Source organism: Parasteatoda tepidariorum, chromosome 4, assembly GCF_043381705.1.
Source record: "Parasteatoda tepidariorum isolate YZ-2023 chromosome 4, CAS_Ptep_4.0, whole genome shotgun sequence".
Taxonomy (NCBI): Eukaryota; Metazoa; Arthropoda; class Arachnida; order Araneae; family Theridiidae; genus Parasteatoda; species Parasteatoda tepidariorum.
Genome location: NC_092207.1, coordinates 23,173,801 through 23,191,330, shown reverse-complemented (window position 1 = coordinate 23,191,330; position 17,530 = coordinate 23,173,801). Strand labels below are relative to the sequence as shown.

At 29.1% G+C, this 17,530-nt stretch overlaps 1 protein-coding gene across 1 annotated transcript in view; it reads left to right on the top strand.

Annotated features, from left to right (window-relative positions):
• The window catches only part of LOC110283236 (uncharacterized), a 110,676-nt gene that overhangs the window by 75,478 nt on the left and 17,668 nt on the right, over positions 1 to 17,530 (top strand). The window contains exons 48-59 of the mRNA XM_071179485.1: positions 1,401 to 1,511; positions 2,374 to 2,508; positions 3,693 to 3,887; positions 6,446 to 6,583; positions 6,854 to 6,958; positions 8,333 to 8,455; positions 8,529 to 8,645; positions 9,637 to 9,768; positions 11,463 to 11,600; positions 13,423 to 13,548; positions 15,063 to 15,167; positions 17,252 to 17,350. Coding sequence (XP_071035586.1) covers positions 1,401 to 1,511; positions 2,374 to 2,508; positions 3,693 to 3,887; positions 6,446 to 6,583; positions 6,854 to 6,958; positions 8,333 to 8,455; positions 8,529 to 8,645; positions 9,637 to 9,768; positions 11,463 to 11,600; positions 13,423 to 13,548; positions 15,063 to 15,167; positions 17,252 to 17,350 — 1,524 coding nt within the window. The remainder of the gene's footprint in view (positions 1 to 1,400; positions 1,512 to 2,373; positions 2,509 to 3,692; positions 3,888 to 6,445; positions 6,584 to 6,853; positions 6,959 to 8,332; positions 8,456 to 8,528; positions 8,646 to 9,636; positions 9,769 to 11,462; positions 11,601 to 13,422; positions 13,549 to 15,062; positions 15,168 to 17,251; positions 17,351 to 17,530) is intronic.

The following is a 17,530-nucleotide window of genomic DNA, read 5'->3' as shown; positions in this document are numbered from 1 at the left end:
AGAAATAAAAACATTTATTTGTGATTAGGATATTTTAGCATATTATCTCGCCTGACAAAATTTGAGTGCAATATAAGAAGATAAACATAGTCATTGCCTTACATTGAACTTGATAAAAGTGTATAGTAGCATTATCATAATTTTTAAAAGCTGAATATTTCATAAAATATATGACTATTTAACATTTATTTTGAGTATAATAGATACCTCGAGTAGTTAAGATTAGATTTTAATGCAAGAAAAAAGCATAAGTACCTACAATTTGGAGATTCCTTAGAATAAAGATTTTCGACAATGCAGGCAGTCTACGAGGAAATTATTATTTTGTTTCTCTCCAATAAATTTTAGCTCTCTGTTAATCCCAGATAAGTCTCTAACTATAACTTGAGTTTAACTACAATGAAAAACTCAAATATTGAAATCATACATATATATTAAAAAATATAGATGTATGATAACACATAGATTTTAATCCAAGAAAAAAAGCACAATACCCACAATGTTGAGATTCTTCGGAATAAAGATTATTCGTCAATGTATGCTTAGTCTACGAGGAAATTATTACTTCATTTCTGTTCAAGAAATTTTAGCTCTCAGTTAACCACAGATCTTGCTCGAACTTGGGTTTAACTACAATGAAACACTTAAATATTAAAATTATACTTATATATGATAGAAATATCGATGTGTCGACACAGAGGAACAAATGTTTTGCTGCAAATACTTGATCTCGTCTAATTTCGGTGTTGGAATTTTATATCTGAAGCTATTTTTGTTTTTAAGGACATCTCTGCTCTATTTTTTGTTGAAATGTTCAAGCTTGAAAAGGGTATGTATAACAGGGGGTTGCGTAATTGTTGCAACTACCTTCTAGAATAGTTAGGGCCAATCATCAGGATTAAAATTCTATCGGAACACATGCCTGGAAATGTCATCGTTTTCCCCTCGGTACGCTCCCTATTATGACCTGCTCTTAAGCACATGAAGAAACACTTCATGTGTTTTAGATGCAGAACCTCTATCAGCGTATGACAACATTTACGGGCATGGGTTCCTATGCAGTCTTAATTCTGATGATTGGCTCTAACTCCTTTAGAAATTCGTCGCAACATTTATGTGACTGCTTGTTTTATATGATGTTATTAAACATGTATATTTCGACAAGAAAAAGGACTGAAAATGTCATTTGAAAAAAAAACTTTGTGACTGCAGATTTAAAATTGGCAATGCGAAAGTATTTAAAATCTGTCAAAGAAAATCTCATACAATAGAAAACAAGAATAAAATTAGTTTCCCAGTATAATTCACACCACATTATTGTCTGTTTCGTTCATTTTTATTTTGGCTGAATCCACTGTTTAAAAAATTATACAACTTCTACTAATAAAAGCATCTTTCAGATCATGAACATCATTTCAGTATATGAAGTACTTTCATCCAAAGCTATACATGCTAGAAAAAATGAAATAGAACTTCTGCAATGTGAAATTATCAAAAAAGAGAATATTACGGTAAAGTCTTATTAAAAACTCTACTTTTTACTTTTCTTGAATAAGAGTAAATTTTAGAACTATTAGATGAATTTATATCGCAATTTAAACTGTAAAATAATTCAATTATAAAAATGGGAAAAGCACAGGCAGCAGAATGGCCTGAAACATTTCGTTAAATAATTTGCCGTGTTTTTCAAAATTTCATTTCCTATTTCTCCGTTGAGTTATTTTTCCGATTTTTTACTTTGTGTTGTATTTAATGAATTTTCGTTTCTTATTTGAATGTATTTCTACTGAAATTCTATGTTTTTTCTACAAACTAATTCTTTCTTTTATTACTTTCTCGGCCATTATTGAATTTTTTGTAGATGGTAGATGGATGGAAAATTAAACATCGATTTTTTTAATAAACTCTGAATCATCTATAAACATTATTTTTTATGAAAAAACGAATTGTGTTTAATAATTTAAGCTTTTTAAAACTGAATATTTCATCCTTTTGCTGAAATTTTGTAATATTATTAGAAGAATTAGCTTTTTATTTCATTGAAAATTTGAAGTCCTAAAAGGAAATGACACCTAATGTGGATATACTAAATCTCCTTGATATTATTAAATTAAACTTACATATATTCCTCATAAACTTACATATATTCCTATATGTATTCTACTTACATATATTCAATGTTACATGTTAACATTGAATTGTATTGCATACAACTGAAGAAAAAAAATCATTTACCATGATTTTTTTTTAAAAAGCAAATTCACAATTGAAGGGAATTATATTTTTGAATTTTGTATTTATATCACTTTAATGCTGATTTTCATTGAATGAACACATTTATTTGAATTAATTTTCATCGTTTCTTATTCAAAGCTCTCTGACACAGTGTCTGTTTGTGAAAAAAAAGCTTTAAAAATAATCGAAACTCGAAGAATTGAATTGACCACCAACACAAGCGAAATGGAAAGTATTTCATCGCTAGACAGCAAGGAAATCGATATGACTCAGGTTCGTACAAATCTGTTTTACATTATATAAAAGTCACATACACATTAGAAAACATTTTTCATTAGAATTTAAAGGATACATAATCATAAAAAAATTCATATAAAATTTGGGTCATATAGTAAGTAAACCGAAATTTTTACTCATTCGAAAAATAAACTTGTTTGTAAATTAATTATTTGAAAATTAAAATATTAAATAAATTAACAATGATGTACGTACTATGATATAAGCTCAGCGGGGAAAAAAATAAAACTACCTCTAGAGAAATTATTAAAATAATTCTTTAATACCCTGTAACTTACTCTTACTTTTGATAACTGAATGGATTTGATTAGGAAATAAGCCCCCAAGTTTTTGCAGGTACACTACATTCAATTGAAGCCACTGGCTGATTGCGCAATCCACCAAACTACGCAATCGACCAAACTCTTGCTCACTGTACCACTTGCTCTATCGGGTTTGAGTCATATGATCACAATTTCTCTAGATGAGAAATTTTTTTTGTTCAATTAGACCATTATTTCATCATTATGGCCCTTTTTTTTAAAAAAAATTCTAATTATATAGCTATTTTTTGCAATCCTTTTCAAAGATTCTAGGGGGATATAAAAAGGATAGTGCGTTCGCCTTCTAATGAGGTAACCAAGGTTTCGAATCTCAACGGTGGCTGAGTGGTACGAATTCTGATCTGGGCTCGCACTGGCCACAATACTGACTCAAAATATTTTCAGTGGTAAGCGGATCATGATTAGAATCTCCTTGAATTCGTACTAACCGTGGTAGGGTTTTGTGATTTTCCTTTTCATATAATGCAAATGAGGGTTAGTCCCATCAATAAATATCCTTCACCAAAGCTAGTTTGACCCGATGCTTGATCCAGGACTTCCTTTGTCTTTTGGGTTAGACTGAAAATTACAAGGCTACAGAGTTTAATAGTGGTAGTGAAAAGCTCAGAATCAGATCAGCTACTCAACGCCAGTTATAAAATAAAATGAACTCTTTTTCAAAAGTATGCTTTAATTTTAATTGTACTTCATATAGTTCATCAAACATTTGTATATTAATAGATATTCTAATTGGTAATACAAGTTTGAACAATTTAATTGAATTCATATTGTTAATTCCAAACTTATCAAGTTCACTTTCACTCATTTAGTTTTTCTAAAGTGTAAACATTTGAATAGGTTTTATTGATGACTGATCGATTTAAAAGCTTTTTAAATGCTGCCATTGAGACACGCAATTTAGAATATATCACGATTGAGCAAGATATCCGAACAATACTTCAAGGAAATCAAAATTCAAGAAAGAAACACGAAATGAATTTTGGTGCGATTGAGAATTCTGGTCAAAGTTTAAAAAGGTCATTATGCACAGAGGTAAGAATTGTTTTATCGTTGTGTTTATATTTTTTTATATAGAATAACATATATTAAAGATTAAATTTACTGTTGGTTTTTGCATTTGTGAATTTTAGAATCGTAAAAATTTTTTAGCTGGAAAATGTCACTTTCATTTTAAAGAATTTCAACATGCAATGCAATTTTTTTTGATGATTGAATAAAAAATCAAATGAAGTGCCCTTATGGTTCACAAACTTGCATATTGGTTTCGGTTATTATGCTGAAGTGCCGCTATAAACGTGTAATTATCTATTCTGATCAGCGTGAGTAGGGGCCTCTATTAAGCATCTGAGCCAGTGAGCAAGTCCGTTTTGGTAAAGAACAAGGATGAGGCGAAATTTGGAAGAAAGAAGGTTCCCAGAACATTACAGCAACCGTTTTTTTAAATGTCAATTTTTCCCCTGATTTTTGAGGATAGCTATAAAAATAGACAAATTTTACTCTACACATTTTAATTTAACCATAAAAAAATAAATGAAAAATCAATCACGGGTTTCGATTAATAGTGTAAAATTCGGGTTCTTTTGCAATTCCAAAAATAATAATTTAGTGAAATAGGAATTTAGGTGTGCAATCACGCTTAAGGACATTAATGCTAAATGTAATAGCTAACCTAAATCATTATGTGGGAAAACGAGTTTGATGTAGACCAGGGGTGGACAAACTACGGCCAGTGGACCAACTGTGGCCCGCCAGAAAGTTTTTACGGCCCGCCAATCGAATTTAGACTTGTCAATCCATGGCGAAAATAAACAATATACATCCATTTTCTTGTCTACTTTGTTTAAAGCTATTTTCGTTCTTTCTTTTTTAACAAAGTTACTGATGACCTTTTTGCTTTCTCTATTTTTGTTCTACAAAGCATTATATTATGGAAATAGCTGCGCAGACAGCTTCAATTGGTAAAATGCTGAAAGAGGAAGTTCTTTATAGCCGTACATTGGCTCATCTAAAGTAGTTGTTTCTACGTATGCCAAAGCTTGAGTTTTACAAATCATTACCAAAAGTTTGTTTTCCAAATTTAATATTTCATGCCCAGAAAATGATCGCAATGTATGCTTCATCTTATATATGTGAACACGTGTTAGCAATGATAAACTTTGGAAAAAATTATTTCAGAAGTAGATTAATAACTAAACATTTAGCCTCGTTCCTTTAAATAAGTACATCTAACTTGGAACCTCTATATAGGGAACTTTTAAAAATGAAGTCCCAATTTCATTCATCTCATTAAATATTTAAATTAAAATTTGTATATTGTTTTTTTTTATTTTAGTAGTTTTTACCTGGTCTACCAAACTTTTTTCTCTCGATTTTTTGCCCTCGACCAAAAAAGTTTGCCCAACCCTGGTGTAGACTGTTGTGTTTGAACTTAGAAATCCAGTTACTCCCATAGAGGTCAGGTGTTGAGGTTAATATATTCTTAAACTAGTCAGTGCTTTAACCTGTGTATCCTATTGAGCTAAAAAGAGATGTTATAGAATTCAAAATATAATTATGAATCACAGTAACTTAAAATATAGTTAGAAAATTTATTTTTTGAACTCTATAACTCATAACCTATTCAAATATTCTAAATTAACTCTTTAATATACATATCAATTCAAAACTTTTATTGTATTTTCGAAGAACTTGGAATAGGAGAGTGCATTAATCAGGAGAAAAATGTAAGGTACCATTTGGTCAATCGAAGCGAGAGGAAAATGTTATTAAATGTACGAATACTTGAACGATTTATTCAAATAAAGAGGGCTGTGATTGCCTAGTGTTTAAAACATCGGATTTTGTTTCGGAAAAGAAGAGGCTCGATACTCGAAGCTAAGATCAGCCGAAAACATGCGATGCGCGTGTTCATAAAATTTGTGAATTGGAAGTCTTGTGGAAGATCGCTGAGGAGTATCATGGGTACAGGGATGTGGGGAGAACATCCTCCCCAGATCTATGCCGACATATGAGTAATAGTGCCGTCTATCTGGAAGTATATGAGCTAGCCGCACTGTCACTCAATCGGTGATCTCTTGTCAAACGAAAGGCGCACTTAATTCTCAAAGCCAGTGACTGACGAGCTTGGGTTGTCTAAGTATTATTTGAAGCAACAACATTCATATCAACAAGAATGTATTTTAACTTCTTTAAAGAAGCTAAAATACTAAGTATAATATTTCATTCGGATATTAAAAACAACTAAATAGCATCTTATGTATGGTAATGATAAAAATAAAGCATTTCACTGCAAAACAAAGGGATTTGAATTCAAAATAATTCAATTGAAATTATTAGAGTTTAAACTTAAGATTCAGATGGTCAGATCTCATATATTTTGTTTCATTATTAACAATTTAGTTTAAGATCTACTGCGTCTAGCAATAAGTATTTACTGTTATATGACTGATTATATCAATATATATGTAAGTTAGGTAAAAGAAGTTTCCGTTTTAATATTTTATAAGTTTAAAAATGGCATTTTATTCTGTAAAGCAGTTTTTGAATATGCATGATTTATAAAAGACGGAACGAATTCTTATATTTTTTAGGCTACTAAAATGTTTGAAATTTGCAAGATACGTTTGCTTTCAATCTTAAGTAGTTTTGAAAAAGAAATAAAAAATATCCAACTAAATCTTACTGAAGTTGAAAATTTGGTTTCTGATACGTCAACTTTCAAAGAAAAGGTTTGTTTATATTTTATATCATTTCATTTTTAGATAATTTTTTATAGCCTACTGTTATATAGAAATATTTCAATAACATATATTGTACTGAAACTTTACGTAAAAGACATATTATTTACCTTTTTTATATTATTATATTATATAAAATGTATTTCCGTATTTTGAAGTATACAATATGTTACATAAAATATATTATTTTCATATTAATTTGTGAAATTACTTCATAACGTATATTATCAGTTAACTATTTTTTTTTAAAATTCAAAACAGGTGGTACCTAAAAGTGTAAGAGATAGCAGTGAGTTCACACCAAGACAGTTAGAATTACTAAATGATTTAGAAGAGGACATAAATGAACAAGCTACTATTGATGAGGTATTTATAGTTTTTCTTCCCCTCAAATTAAATAAAAAATGCTTCTTGCAAAAACTTATATTGATGTTTGTTACTTAAAAATTTTAAAGGTGTAAGGTTATGTGGTATTTTTTGACAACTACGACTCGACTATGCGATTGGGTGCCACCAAAGTTAGAGATTTTACCTTCTTCGTGTTATATTAAAGTGTACTTGTTGGTTTTCATATTAAATAAAGTAAAACACCTTAAGATTGAAAGGAGCATAGCTATGATAGAAAATAGTTTCAATTAACCCTCTTGACAATTCTATTGCAAATCATTTTAATGTTCACAGTATGAAAAAATAGCATTTTATTTCAATTAAAATCAATGCAACAGGACTAATAAATAATGTTTCTCACAATAGTTTTCATAATGAGAAATTGTCGTTTTTAAAAAATATCTAAGAAGAGGTTTGAGATAAGTTGTAGAAAAATTAAGTGACACTTAATTTTTTACTCTGTATGCTCATATTAAATTAATTAAAGCACCTTAAACCAATAATCGCTAAAATGAATTGAAACATAATTATGATAGAAATTAGTGAAATATATATAAAATAGTTTTAACGGACTCTCTATACAACTTTATTGCAAACCATTTCAATGTTCACGGTATCCGAAATTTACATTTTATTTTGATTAAAATTGCTGCTACCGGCCAGATAAAATTTGTTTTGCACAAAAGTATTCCTAATGAAGAATTTTCGCTTATAAAAATTTAGAACGAGGTTTGAGAGAAATTGATTCTTGGATATTGTATGTTTTGTAATATAAAAAAGTAATAATAGCAAATTTATGGGATCCAATAATTTTATTTAGCAAAACATTTTAGGTTTTTCCGAGAACGATAAATTACTTACAGAGAAAAAGGCTTCTGGAGATTTTTCACATTTATTTGTTTCTTTTAAAGTATGAATGATTGAAAAAGATAACAAAATAACACTTTTTAATATTTGCAAAAATCTAGTGCAAAATATTGTGACATTTCAAAACGTTGAGTTTTTAAAACTTCTTGGCACAAAAGTTATGAAAAATATTTAAACATGAACATTTTCTGTATGTTTATTAAATGCTAGAAACGCACAAAATATCTAAATAATGCATGCATTGAAAAAAAGTTTCAAAATTGTGTCCCTTTTTTAAAAAATTTCTATTTTTTTAAATGCCAAATTTCTTAAAGTTAATAACGAGTACGAAATATACAAAATTTCTCTCATATACGATTATTTTAAGTGAGAAAACAATTACGTATTAAATATCACTGTGAATGAAAAATTATACTTTAAGTAACTTATTTGAAAATGCAAATTGTTTCCTTTTTTTAAATGTAAAATGAGCTTTATGTCTTGCAGAAAAATATCAAAGTTTGTCAACAGATTTGTTCTACAATGATTGAGAGAAGAGAGATTGATATGCAAAACTTGAGAAATCTTTTAGAAAAATTGAATGCTATTGAAAATACATTTAATTTAAAGGTTAGTAATGTATCTCTGCAATTTATATCAATTCTTAAATTAAATGTATTGTAACGATTTTCATTATTTCCAGGCATCTAAATTGGTTTTAGATTGGAGAAAGTTTTGCAAAATATTTTTAGAAAGACAGACTGATGAAGAAAATACCTTTTTATCTTCGCTTAAGAAATGGGAAGAATGTAATACAGAGGTAATGAAACTTTGCATCAACTCATCTCATCTAAAAATGAATATTTATATTTTCCTCACCTAACAAAAAATTAGTCCCTTGAAAATGTCATGCCATCATTAAAATGTCGCGCTCAGTTAAAGGAGGGGAGGCAACGACTCCAAGCATCCAGACATCCCAAAGGGATCAATCTTAATCGACGATTAAGGTTTCTCAATTTCTGAAAACTATTCCATTTTTTGGAGAAAAAGGAATTTTTAACAGTTAAATATTTGGTTCAAGCAAAATATTTTATCAAGAATTAAAAATACTTTATTTAAATTTCTATGATGTCTTAGGTCATTAAAATTTAAACATTCATTTCATTTAAGTTTAAGAATTTTTTTCTTTTTTGAAATAATCAATTTTTCACTATCGAATAACTTTTACCTTCATTTTTATATAAGAAAACGTATTTAAAATATGGATTAAAATTTTTAGTACAAATCTTTTCGAAATTTTTATTTAATTCTTATTTTTTTCTTGCTTTACCTTCGTTTCTCTGGTTATACCAATGTTTTTGCATCCTGATATCTCTGCATGCCACTGGAAAACGTAATATAAAATAAGTTGATATGTGATATTTTAGGGGTGTTTTCTTTGTTATGAATAGCTTCCGCGCTTCGAACTTTTTACCCTAAGTACTTTTTACCCTAAATTTTATAGTTATAATTACCGTAAAACCACTGAATCACTTTTATTAGATAAATATAACTGTAAAATTTACGGTATAATATTTTATGGTTAAAATGAATTTTACGTATGATGCTTCAAAAGTGACGGTATTTCAAACCTTAATTTGATCCGGAATTTTGTACGGTGAGGGCTCACTTTTAACTGAAACCAGGTGGTTATCAAGTCCCGTGCCAGAGTTATATGATATTTAATCGTGTTTTCATTATTTCTCTAAGGATGTACAACTTTTTGCCTAGTTAATTTACTATTGTTATTATTTTATTATTATTTTTTACAGGAATTGAATAATCATTTGCAGGCATTAAGTGAGAATTGGTCACTCATTTGTGATATTCTTCAAGAAAACTTCTTACAGTTATGTAAAAAATATGAGGATGTTAGAAAAGAAGGATTGGAGTATAAATCTCAGGTAGAAACATTACCTTATAAAAGAAATAGAATAAATTTTACCTTTAAGTTAAATATTTTAAATATTGGCTTTGTTTTTCTAATTAAGTAAAATATAATATTTATAATATTAAAAAAAGTATTTTCTATATATTCGGTGCTTTATTATTCAATGCATTCTTGATTTTTGTACCATAATTCTCTTTATGACTAAATATAATTTAGTTTATTTACTGCGTAACTCCTAAAAGTTCAGTGGACAATATCATAAGTCTTTATAAAGTAGTGCGGCTAGTAGTTATCGACAATGTCAATCTTCATCTATGAAAGGGTACCCCACCATGGAATCGAGTTAACATGTCTTATATACTAGTAAATTGGAATTATATTTTTCTAGTGGCAGATACACTACAAAGTGTATATAATATCATAGATATCATATCTATCTCGCTTTTCAATTATCCTTCTTCACTCTTTTTATTAATAATTATTCTTTTTTCAATTTCATATAAATAACCATACTTTAAGCTCAAACTAAATAACTTGGTGGATCTAAATGTTTTGCCTTGTTTTTTGACCGACTTTTCTTTTTGACTCGATCATTATCAGCACTTTTCTAAAAGAAGATTATTATTTGGATATACAGCGAAGAGCCATTACATTATGATCACCCTGCTAATAACCTGTAGGACCACCTTTAGCCCTCAAAACTGCTAACACCCGCCGCGGCATTGATTCCACTAGGTGCTGATAGATAGTCTGAGGTATCTGGTACCAAGCGCTCACCAACTGGTCCTGCAATTCCCTCACATTGCGAGGGGGTAGCATGGCAGCACGAATTTGGTTTTCCAAGTAGGACAACAAATGCTCTATTAGATTAAGGTCAGGTGAATTTGGGGGCCAAGACATGACTTGAAAGTCACTGGACTGTTCCTCGTCGATTCGACCCTTATGACATGGTGCATTATCCTGTTGGTAAACACCATCCCCCGCAGAAAAAACTGTTGCCATGAGTGAGTGAACCTGGTCTGCAACTATGTTAAAGTAGCTTACAGACGTGAAAACGTGGGCGAGCCCATTGTTATAGATGGAGGGTGGTCATAATGTAATGACTCTTCGGTGTACTTCGAAAATTATTCTCTTGAGATTGAAAAGTATGATGAAATGCATCGCATTTCAAAGTATTAACTCATCAAAGCCTTAAACTTCAAATCTACATTAATTTGTGATCACGATTGTGATTATTTTGTATCGTACACAGATAAAGTGTATATATCATGTTTTCAAAAATTCAACTTATACAGATAATTTCCATTCCTAATAACTAAAACAATACTTTTATGTAAATGTTAAGATGAAATTTTATATTATATTCATCTTATATTATTACAAATCATATCAAAAATCTTTTGGAAAAAAATTAAATAATCTTTTTTGAATAGTTAAAGAAATAGAAATTCAGTTGTGTATAATATTATATTTGATCTAATAAAATTTTTTTATTAGTCACATAGAAAAAACCTAGCAAGAATGTGAATAAAACATACTCATAGCGTTTGAAAAAACAAATACGAATCTTTTAAAACTATAAACATTAGTTATTCTAAAACCATTTTTAAAGTCTTTTAGGAATTATTCCTAAACTTTTTATAATCTTTTTTCCAAGTTCGATTTTTTTCTTGAAATTTATGTTTCTTAATACAATATTTTATTTAGTTATATGATGTGAATAATGGCTGCAAAAGCATTTTACAAGATAGTGTTAGTATTTTGAAAAATGACGAATGTTATTGTACGGAACAATTATTAAAGTTTCGGAACGAAGTAACCTCCTCAAATTCTGAAAATTCAGAAGTAAGTCATTTATTTCTTTAAATACCCTTTGTAGTATATTTGTGTTATATTCAATTCGTAAAGCGATATTTTTTTAGCATAGAACAAACATCTGGTTAAGTATAAGAGTTTTAACCCACTTTATAAAATCACTCAAATTTTTTGCAACTATTCAAGAAAATATAAGCTGATTGCTAAGAACCAAGTTTAGTTGCTAAGATTACCGGACATAGACTTTTAATCAGTAGAACTATTATAACAGCTGACTATAATAGTGGCTATTATAAGAGTTGGGTTCTTTTCCACTCAATTATCAAAACACAGTTGTCAATGATTTTGACAATAAGACATTAAACACGTTAACATGAAACATCTTTATTTACATTTGTTGACTATTTTCCTAATGAACACGATATATATCTAACATACAACTAAATACGTAGCCTTTTTACAGGAGCTGTATATCTAAAGATCCTTATAAGTTTACTGGGAAAATAAAAGTTAACCGCTTTATCCTTTGACAGTTCTAAAAGCTATTTTTAAATATTATTCTTTAAAAACAGTTTCTTCTGATCTGCGATAGATTTTGTTCTTCTGGTTTTGTGTTAAAAATAGATTTTTTCCCATTATGTCTGTTATATCTTTCACTATTTTTTACACAATATAACAATCTGAGACAGAATTTTATAAATAAAGTTTACCTGAAAGCTAAATTCAGAACGTGATTTAAAACGGAAATTGTCAGAAATTTGACTAACATTTGGACAGTCACAAATATTTTATTAAGAATTTTGAGTATTGTATATGTTTATTCGATATCCAATAGGTATTCTGAATTAATTTTGTACTATTATGTATGATTGAGTTGTAAAAGCTGTTTTTTTTTAAATTAAATTTTATACTACGACTTAAAATTTAAAAAATAAATGAGAAGAAAATGCTTGTTAAAAATATTGAAATTGTGCTAAAGCATAATAAAGAAATAGCTAAATATAAATGGCTCACATACACGCACTCACATATATACAGGGTGGTCCTAAAATATATGTCAAAAATGTAAAGGTATAGGTAGAGGAGACCTAAATAAGCATATTTTGTATAGGATTGTGTGTGCGGTAATGCCGCCTTGAACCACTAGGGAATCGAATTTTCTTTTGTCTTTACTTGTCTTTTCAGTTTCCTTTGATTCATACTGCTTTACTAACAAGTGCTTTAATGTGCCATTACCGCACACCAATTCCTATCCGAAATATGCTTATTTATGTCTCCTCTATCCACCTTTACATTTTTGACACATATTTTAGGACCACCCTGTATATTATGACAAGAAGACACTTCATTGAATATTCTAGAGCTGAGAAACTATTACAAATATGATACATAAAATTCCTTTGATTTCAACTAAGATAAATAAATTTGATTTCTGAACTTATATACCTTTCAATAGTTCCGCCTAACATAGGCTTGTAAACGATCCAATGCGATGAGCGTTAGGTTTGAATTAAATTCGAATTTAAATAATTATAATAAATATTCATTTGAGTAGAAAATCACTCTTATACTAATTGTAAATACTTTTCTAAATAACAACAAACCAACAAATTCGTTTCTTCTTTAAAATTTAGAATCTAACTTATAAGTAAAGCAAATTTTTTCCACTCCAACAAAAATTTTCTTCGACTTTCGAATCCACAGTCCTGTTGAGAACACGACGTTTAAAATTGGGGTCATTAACGAATGCGATTTCACGTGCAGCAACAAGAACTTGGTGTTCTAACTTTTAGAAAATCCAATAATATTAGAAATTATTTTTAACAGGTTTTATTATTAAATCACTTTCTAGGACGAAGATAAGATACTAGCCTGTAAAGATATCCTGTTAAAAATTGTTGAACTGAGAAAAAAGATGCTTCATCAAATCAAGTTAGAAATAAAATTCTTAAATGGTGAAGATTTTAGTTGCAGAAAAGTAATACGTGCTTTTTCATATTTAATTATACACACATATTATCTTTTTAATTTATAAAACATAATACAGTGAAACCTGCCAAGTTGACCACCCTTGTAAGTTGGACACCTGCATAAGTTGACCTCAATTATCAAGAACGGAATTTTTCCTATATAATATAAAGAAGCAAAACCTTTGTAACTTGACCATCTGTCTATCTTGTATGTTGACCACTGAAATAAGTCAATTTTGTCTAGAGTATTATGAAATTCTATTCTAAAACCTTCATAAGTTGACCAAAAAAATTCCGAAAATTTTTGGTCATTTTAACAATGTATGTTAAAATTTCACTTGTTAGGTGAAATAGTGTAAAAAGCTAATCTAAACCCTTATGTGTGTTGACCATCAGGGGAAACTGTAAGGGGTCAGCTTTTGACCATTTCTTTCATCCGCTCATTGAAAACAGGTGTGTTAGTTGAAAAGTTGCTCTTCCAGTTGCAATAGTGAGCATTTAAAAAAATGAATGCTCTGAAATATGCTTTGATCCTTTATTAATGGTCTTTGATCTTTAAGTGTAGTAAATAAATTTTGAAGTGTTCNTAATTGAACAAATTTAAGGTTTATTAAAAATCGTATATCAATTCTATGAAATTAGTCACTTTAATCCTTTTTTTTAAATAGTGGCAAGCATTCAAATTATTTCTTTGTTTTTACAGAATATTTTCAAGTTTGCATTTCAGTAGATTTTTGCACATTGGTAAATACTAGTCGAAAATATGTTAGTTTTTAATTGTATTAAATTAATTGTTCAGAGATGTTTATTTGTGCAGAGTCTTATGTTTTTTTATTCATTATTTAATGTTCATTTCTATGGTGTACAGGATTGCAGAACTGTTTTAAGTAAATAAATTAGTCGATGAATCACTAACTGAATATTTTTTACTCACTTTTAAAAATTGATAATATTTAGAGTTCTTGAGATGTTTTGATAATTTTCAAAATATCTAGTTAATTTCTCTGGACATTTATGATATTAAATTGAGCAATTATTAGTTTCTTCTACATAATAACTTCTAAAGAACTTAACTCACTTTTTGTAAATTGTTTTAAAATTATTATCTTTTGTTTTTGTTTGAATTAAAGTAAACCGATCAAAGTGGCATTAGTTTTTTTAAAACAAAAACTATGATAAAAGTGTTGTTTTTCAGAACTGAAAAAAGGGCAAAATATAAATTAGAATTGCTGATTGTAGAAATGAAAAAAAAAGTTTTGATGTCAGTTTTCGAATAACATTTTCTAAACAAGCATGCATTCAAAGATAATGAAAAAAAACACAATCACTTTTAAAATTTAATTATAATTATTAAAAGTTTACATTATTATCTAGTAAAATAATACTCACTGCTTAAGCTATTGAGTTAAGAAATTCCACGATGCAAGTATTTAAGAGGAGATGGATTATTTTCGCTTACTATAACTTACGAATTATAATTTCATGTTAATAATTTATATGAAGTTAAGTGTTTCTTTTTTAGGAATCAAGTGTAATTCCTTCGTGGTACAAAATGCTTCATGCACTTCTTGATGTGAACAATTCCTTGCCGCCAAATCTTGAGTTTGATCGAAAAATTGATAATGATGTGAGCAATTTTATTTTAATTCGTTATTTATTATTTCGGTTATGTAAGGCACAAATATAATTAAAATAAAGTAGGGAACCGATTATCCGGAACGATAGGGACCATTGCTATTCCGGATAACTGATTTTTCCGGTTTTCTGAATCGCTACAAAAAGCCGTTTTTTTATTGTTAAACCCAACTAAAAAAAATTTTTTTTGGAAATAATCTTAAAAAGAAGAAAAAACGATGGAGTGATACACTAATGATTATTTCCAAAATTATGGTAAGGTAAACATCTTTCAAAAAGGAGCGAAAAATCCTAAACTTATGAGGAAAAAAAATTTTTTTTTAAAAAATGGCGGGAAAATTTATCGAATTTCGTTCAGGTTTTCTGGTTTTTCCGGTTTTCTGATTTCCGGATAACGGATTCTGTACTGTATATCCATATTAAGTTAATTTTGGTGGTAAGAAAGTCGGGTAATATTTGAGCGTGAAAAGATTTTTTTCTCCAATGTCCACCTGTGGAATGACCTAGGTCATACAGGCATCTGAAGGGCAGATTTGTAGACCACTCTTTTCAGGGGCACCATATTAGGCGGGTCAACGTTGCTCCCACAGTAAGGACGGATAGTACAGAGAATGAAAGAACATCCATGCCTTACCCAGGATTCGAACCCAGAACCTTTCTGATGCAAGGCCAGTTCCCTGACCCCTACACAGGCCGGTCGGCGAGTGTGACAAGATAATAATACCGATTTCTTTTTGAGACGAGTCTGTTCAATTATATTCGGAATAACAAAAACGCCAGAAAATTCAGAATGCAACTAAAATAAAATGCATGGAGATTTTATTCAATTCATGCATTGTAAAACCTTGGGCATATATTCACGGGGATGATTAATTAATTTCATAATCTTCTCTACAACAAGAGAATAAAATACTTGAGAGAATTTAATAATAAAGCAATCAATTATCGAAAATTCAAATTGAATATTAAATTTGAGTACTTTAATAATAGTGCCGCGTTGGCTCAATGGTTCCAGGTACTGAGTTGCCATAGTCAAAAACTGGGATATGATCTTCAGCCGCGGCTGTAGTCAGTTGGATGATGATTAGCTTTTGATCTGTTGGTATTAGATTTTTTGGAAAATAAAGGCGGCATTGTGCACAATGCTTACTACATTGCACGCAATCATGTCATTGGTCACGAATTGTTGAGTCATATTCTCCATGATCTTCTCCCGTCCCGCAATTGGCTGATACAAGCATGCATTTACTTTAAGTTCATGAATTGTGTTTAGTTCCCCACGGAAACAAATCAAGTACTTTTAGACATTTTAATTGCTGAAGAATTTTTTAGAACTATTTGCTCATTTTAAATGTTAAAGCTTTAGGTTTATAGCGCTATTCAATTAGTTCAAATCTCTATGGGGGAAACATTGAACTCTTTATATTAAATAGGAAGACTGCTTAGAGAAATGTTACATGTTTTCATTAAAGCATATTTTAAGCTATGTTTTAAGAAAATGCTCTTTGTTGTATATTTTTTTGTACATATATGTTTAGTTAAAAACTAATTTTATAATAAAAGAAGTTAATGTTAACTATTGCTTTAAAAAAATTTTTTAAAAATTAAATTAAAATCAATTAACTTTGAACAGCCGTAATGGAGCAGTAGTTAAGGCATTGAGCCATCTTTGTGAAGGGTTGGGACCTTAGTAATACACGATGGCAGCTTGAAGCTTACTTTGCTATAGAACAATAGGTACGAGCTCGTCAAGTAAAGGCGGCTGATGCTCGATTCAACTCTCATGCCATTAGTTTCGAAATTAGAGAGACTTAACCTTCATGATACCATCAATCGACTGCAGGTTGTAGAGTGAGTGTTTTGCTTACTTTATTAATTGACTTTGAAATTATTAACTTGTTGTATATATAACATTTTAAACGATTTAAAAAATGAAGTACATCTAAAATGTTTTAAGAGTATTTTTCAAATCTAAATGTAGAATTATAATAATAATACTTTCAATATTGCAATTGTTTTTTTTTGTTCCTGGTTGCTATAAAGAAATTTAAATAAATCCAAAATCATTTTTTTTAGGTTGGTGTTTCTAGTTTTCCTGTAAAACTTGAAAAAAATACAATATTTTCAAAATATGAAGATTTGTTAAAATCATTAGATTACAAAAGAGAAAAAAAGGTAGATACTATCTGTTTTTGAAACAATTGTTTTCGCTAATTTTTGAAGAACTAAAATACTTTTTCAAGCATAGTATATTTTCGTTACGCACAGCTTTTCCACTGAAATACTAGATAAATTATTATAAAGTATGAAATAATTCTTCAACATCCGAATACAGTTTTTTTTAAATGCCTATTA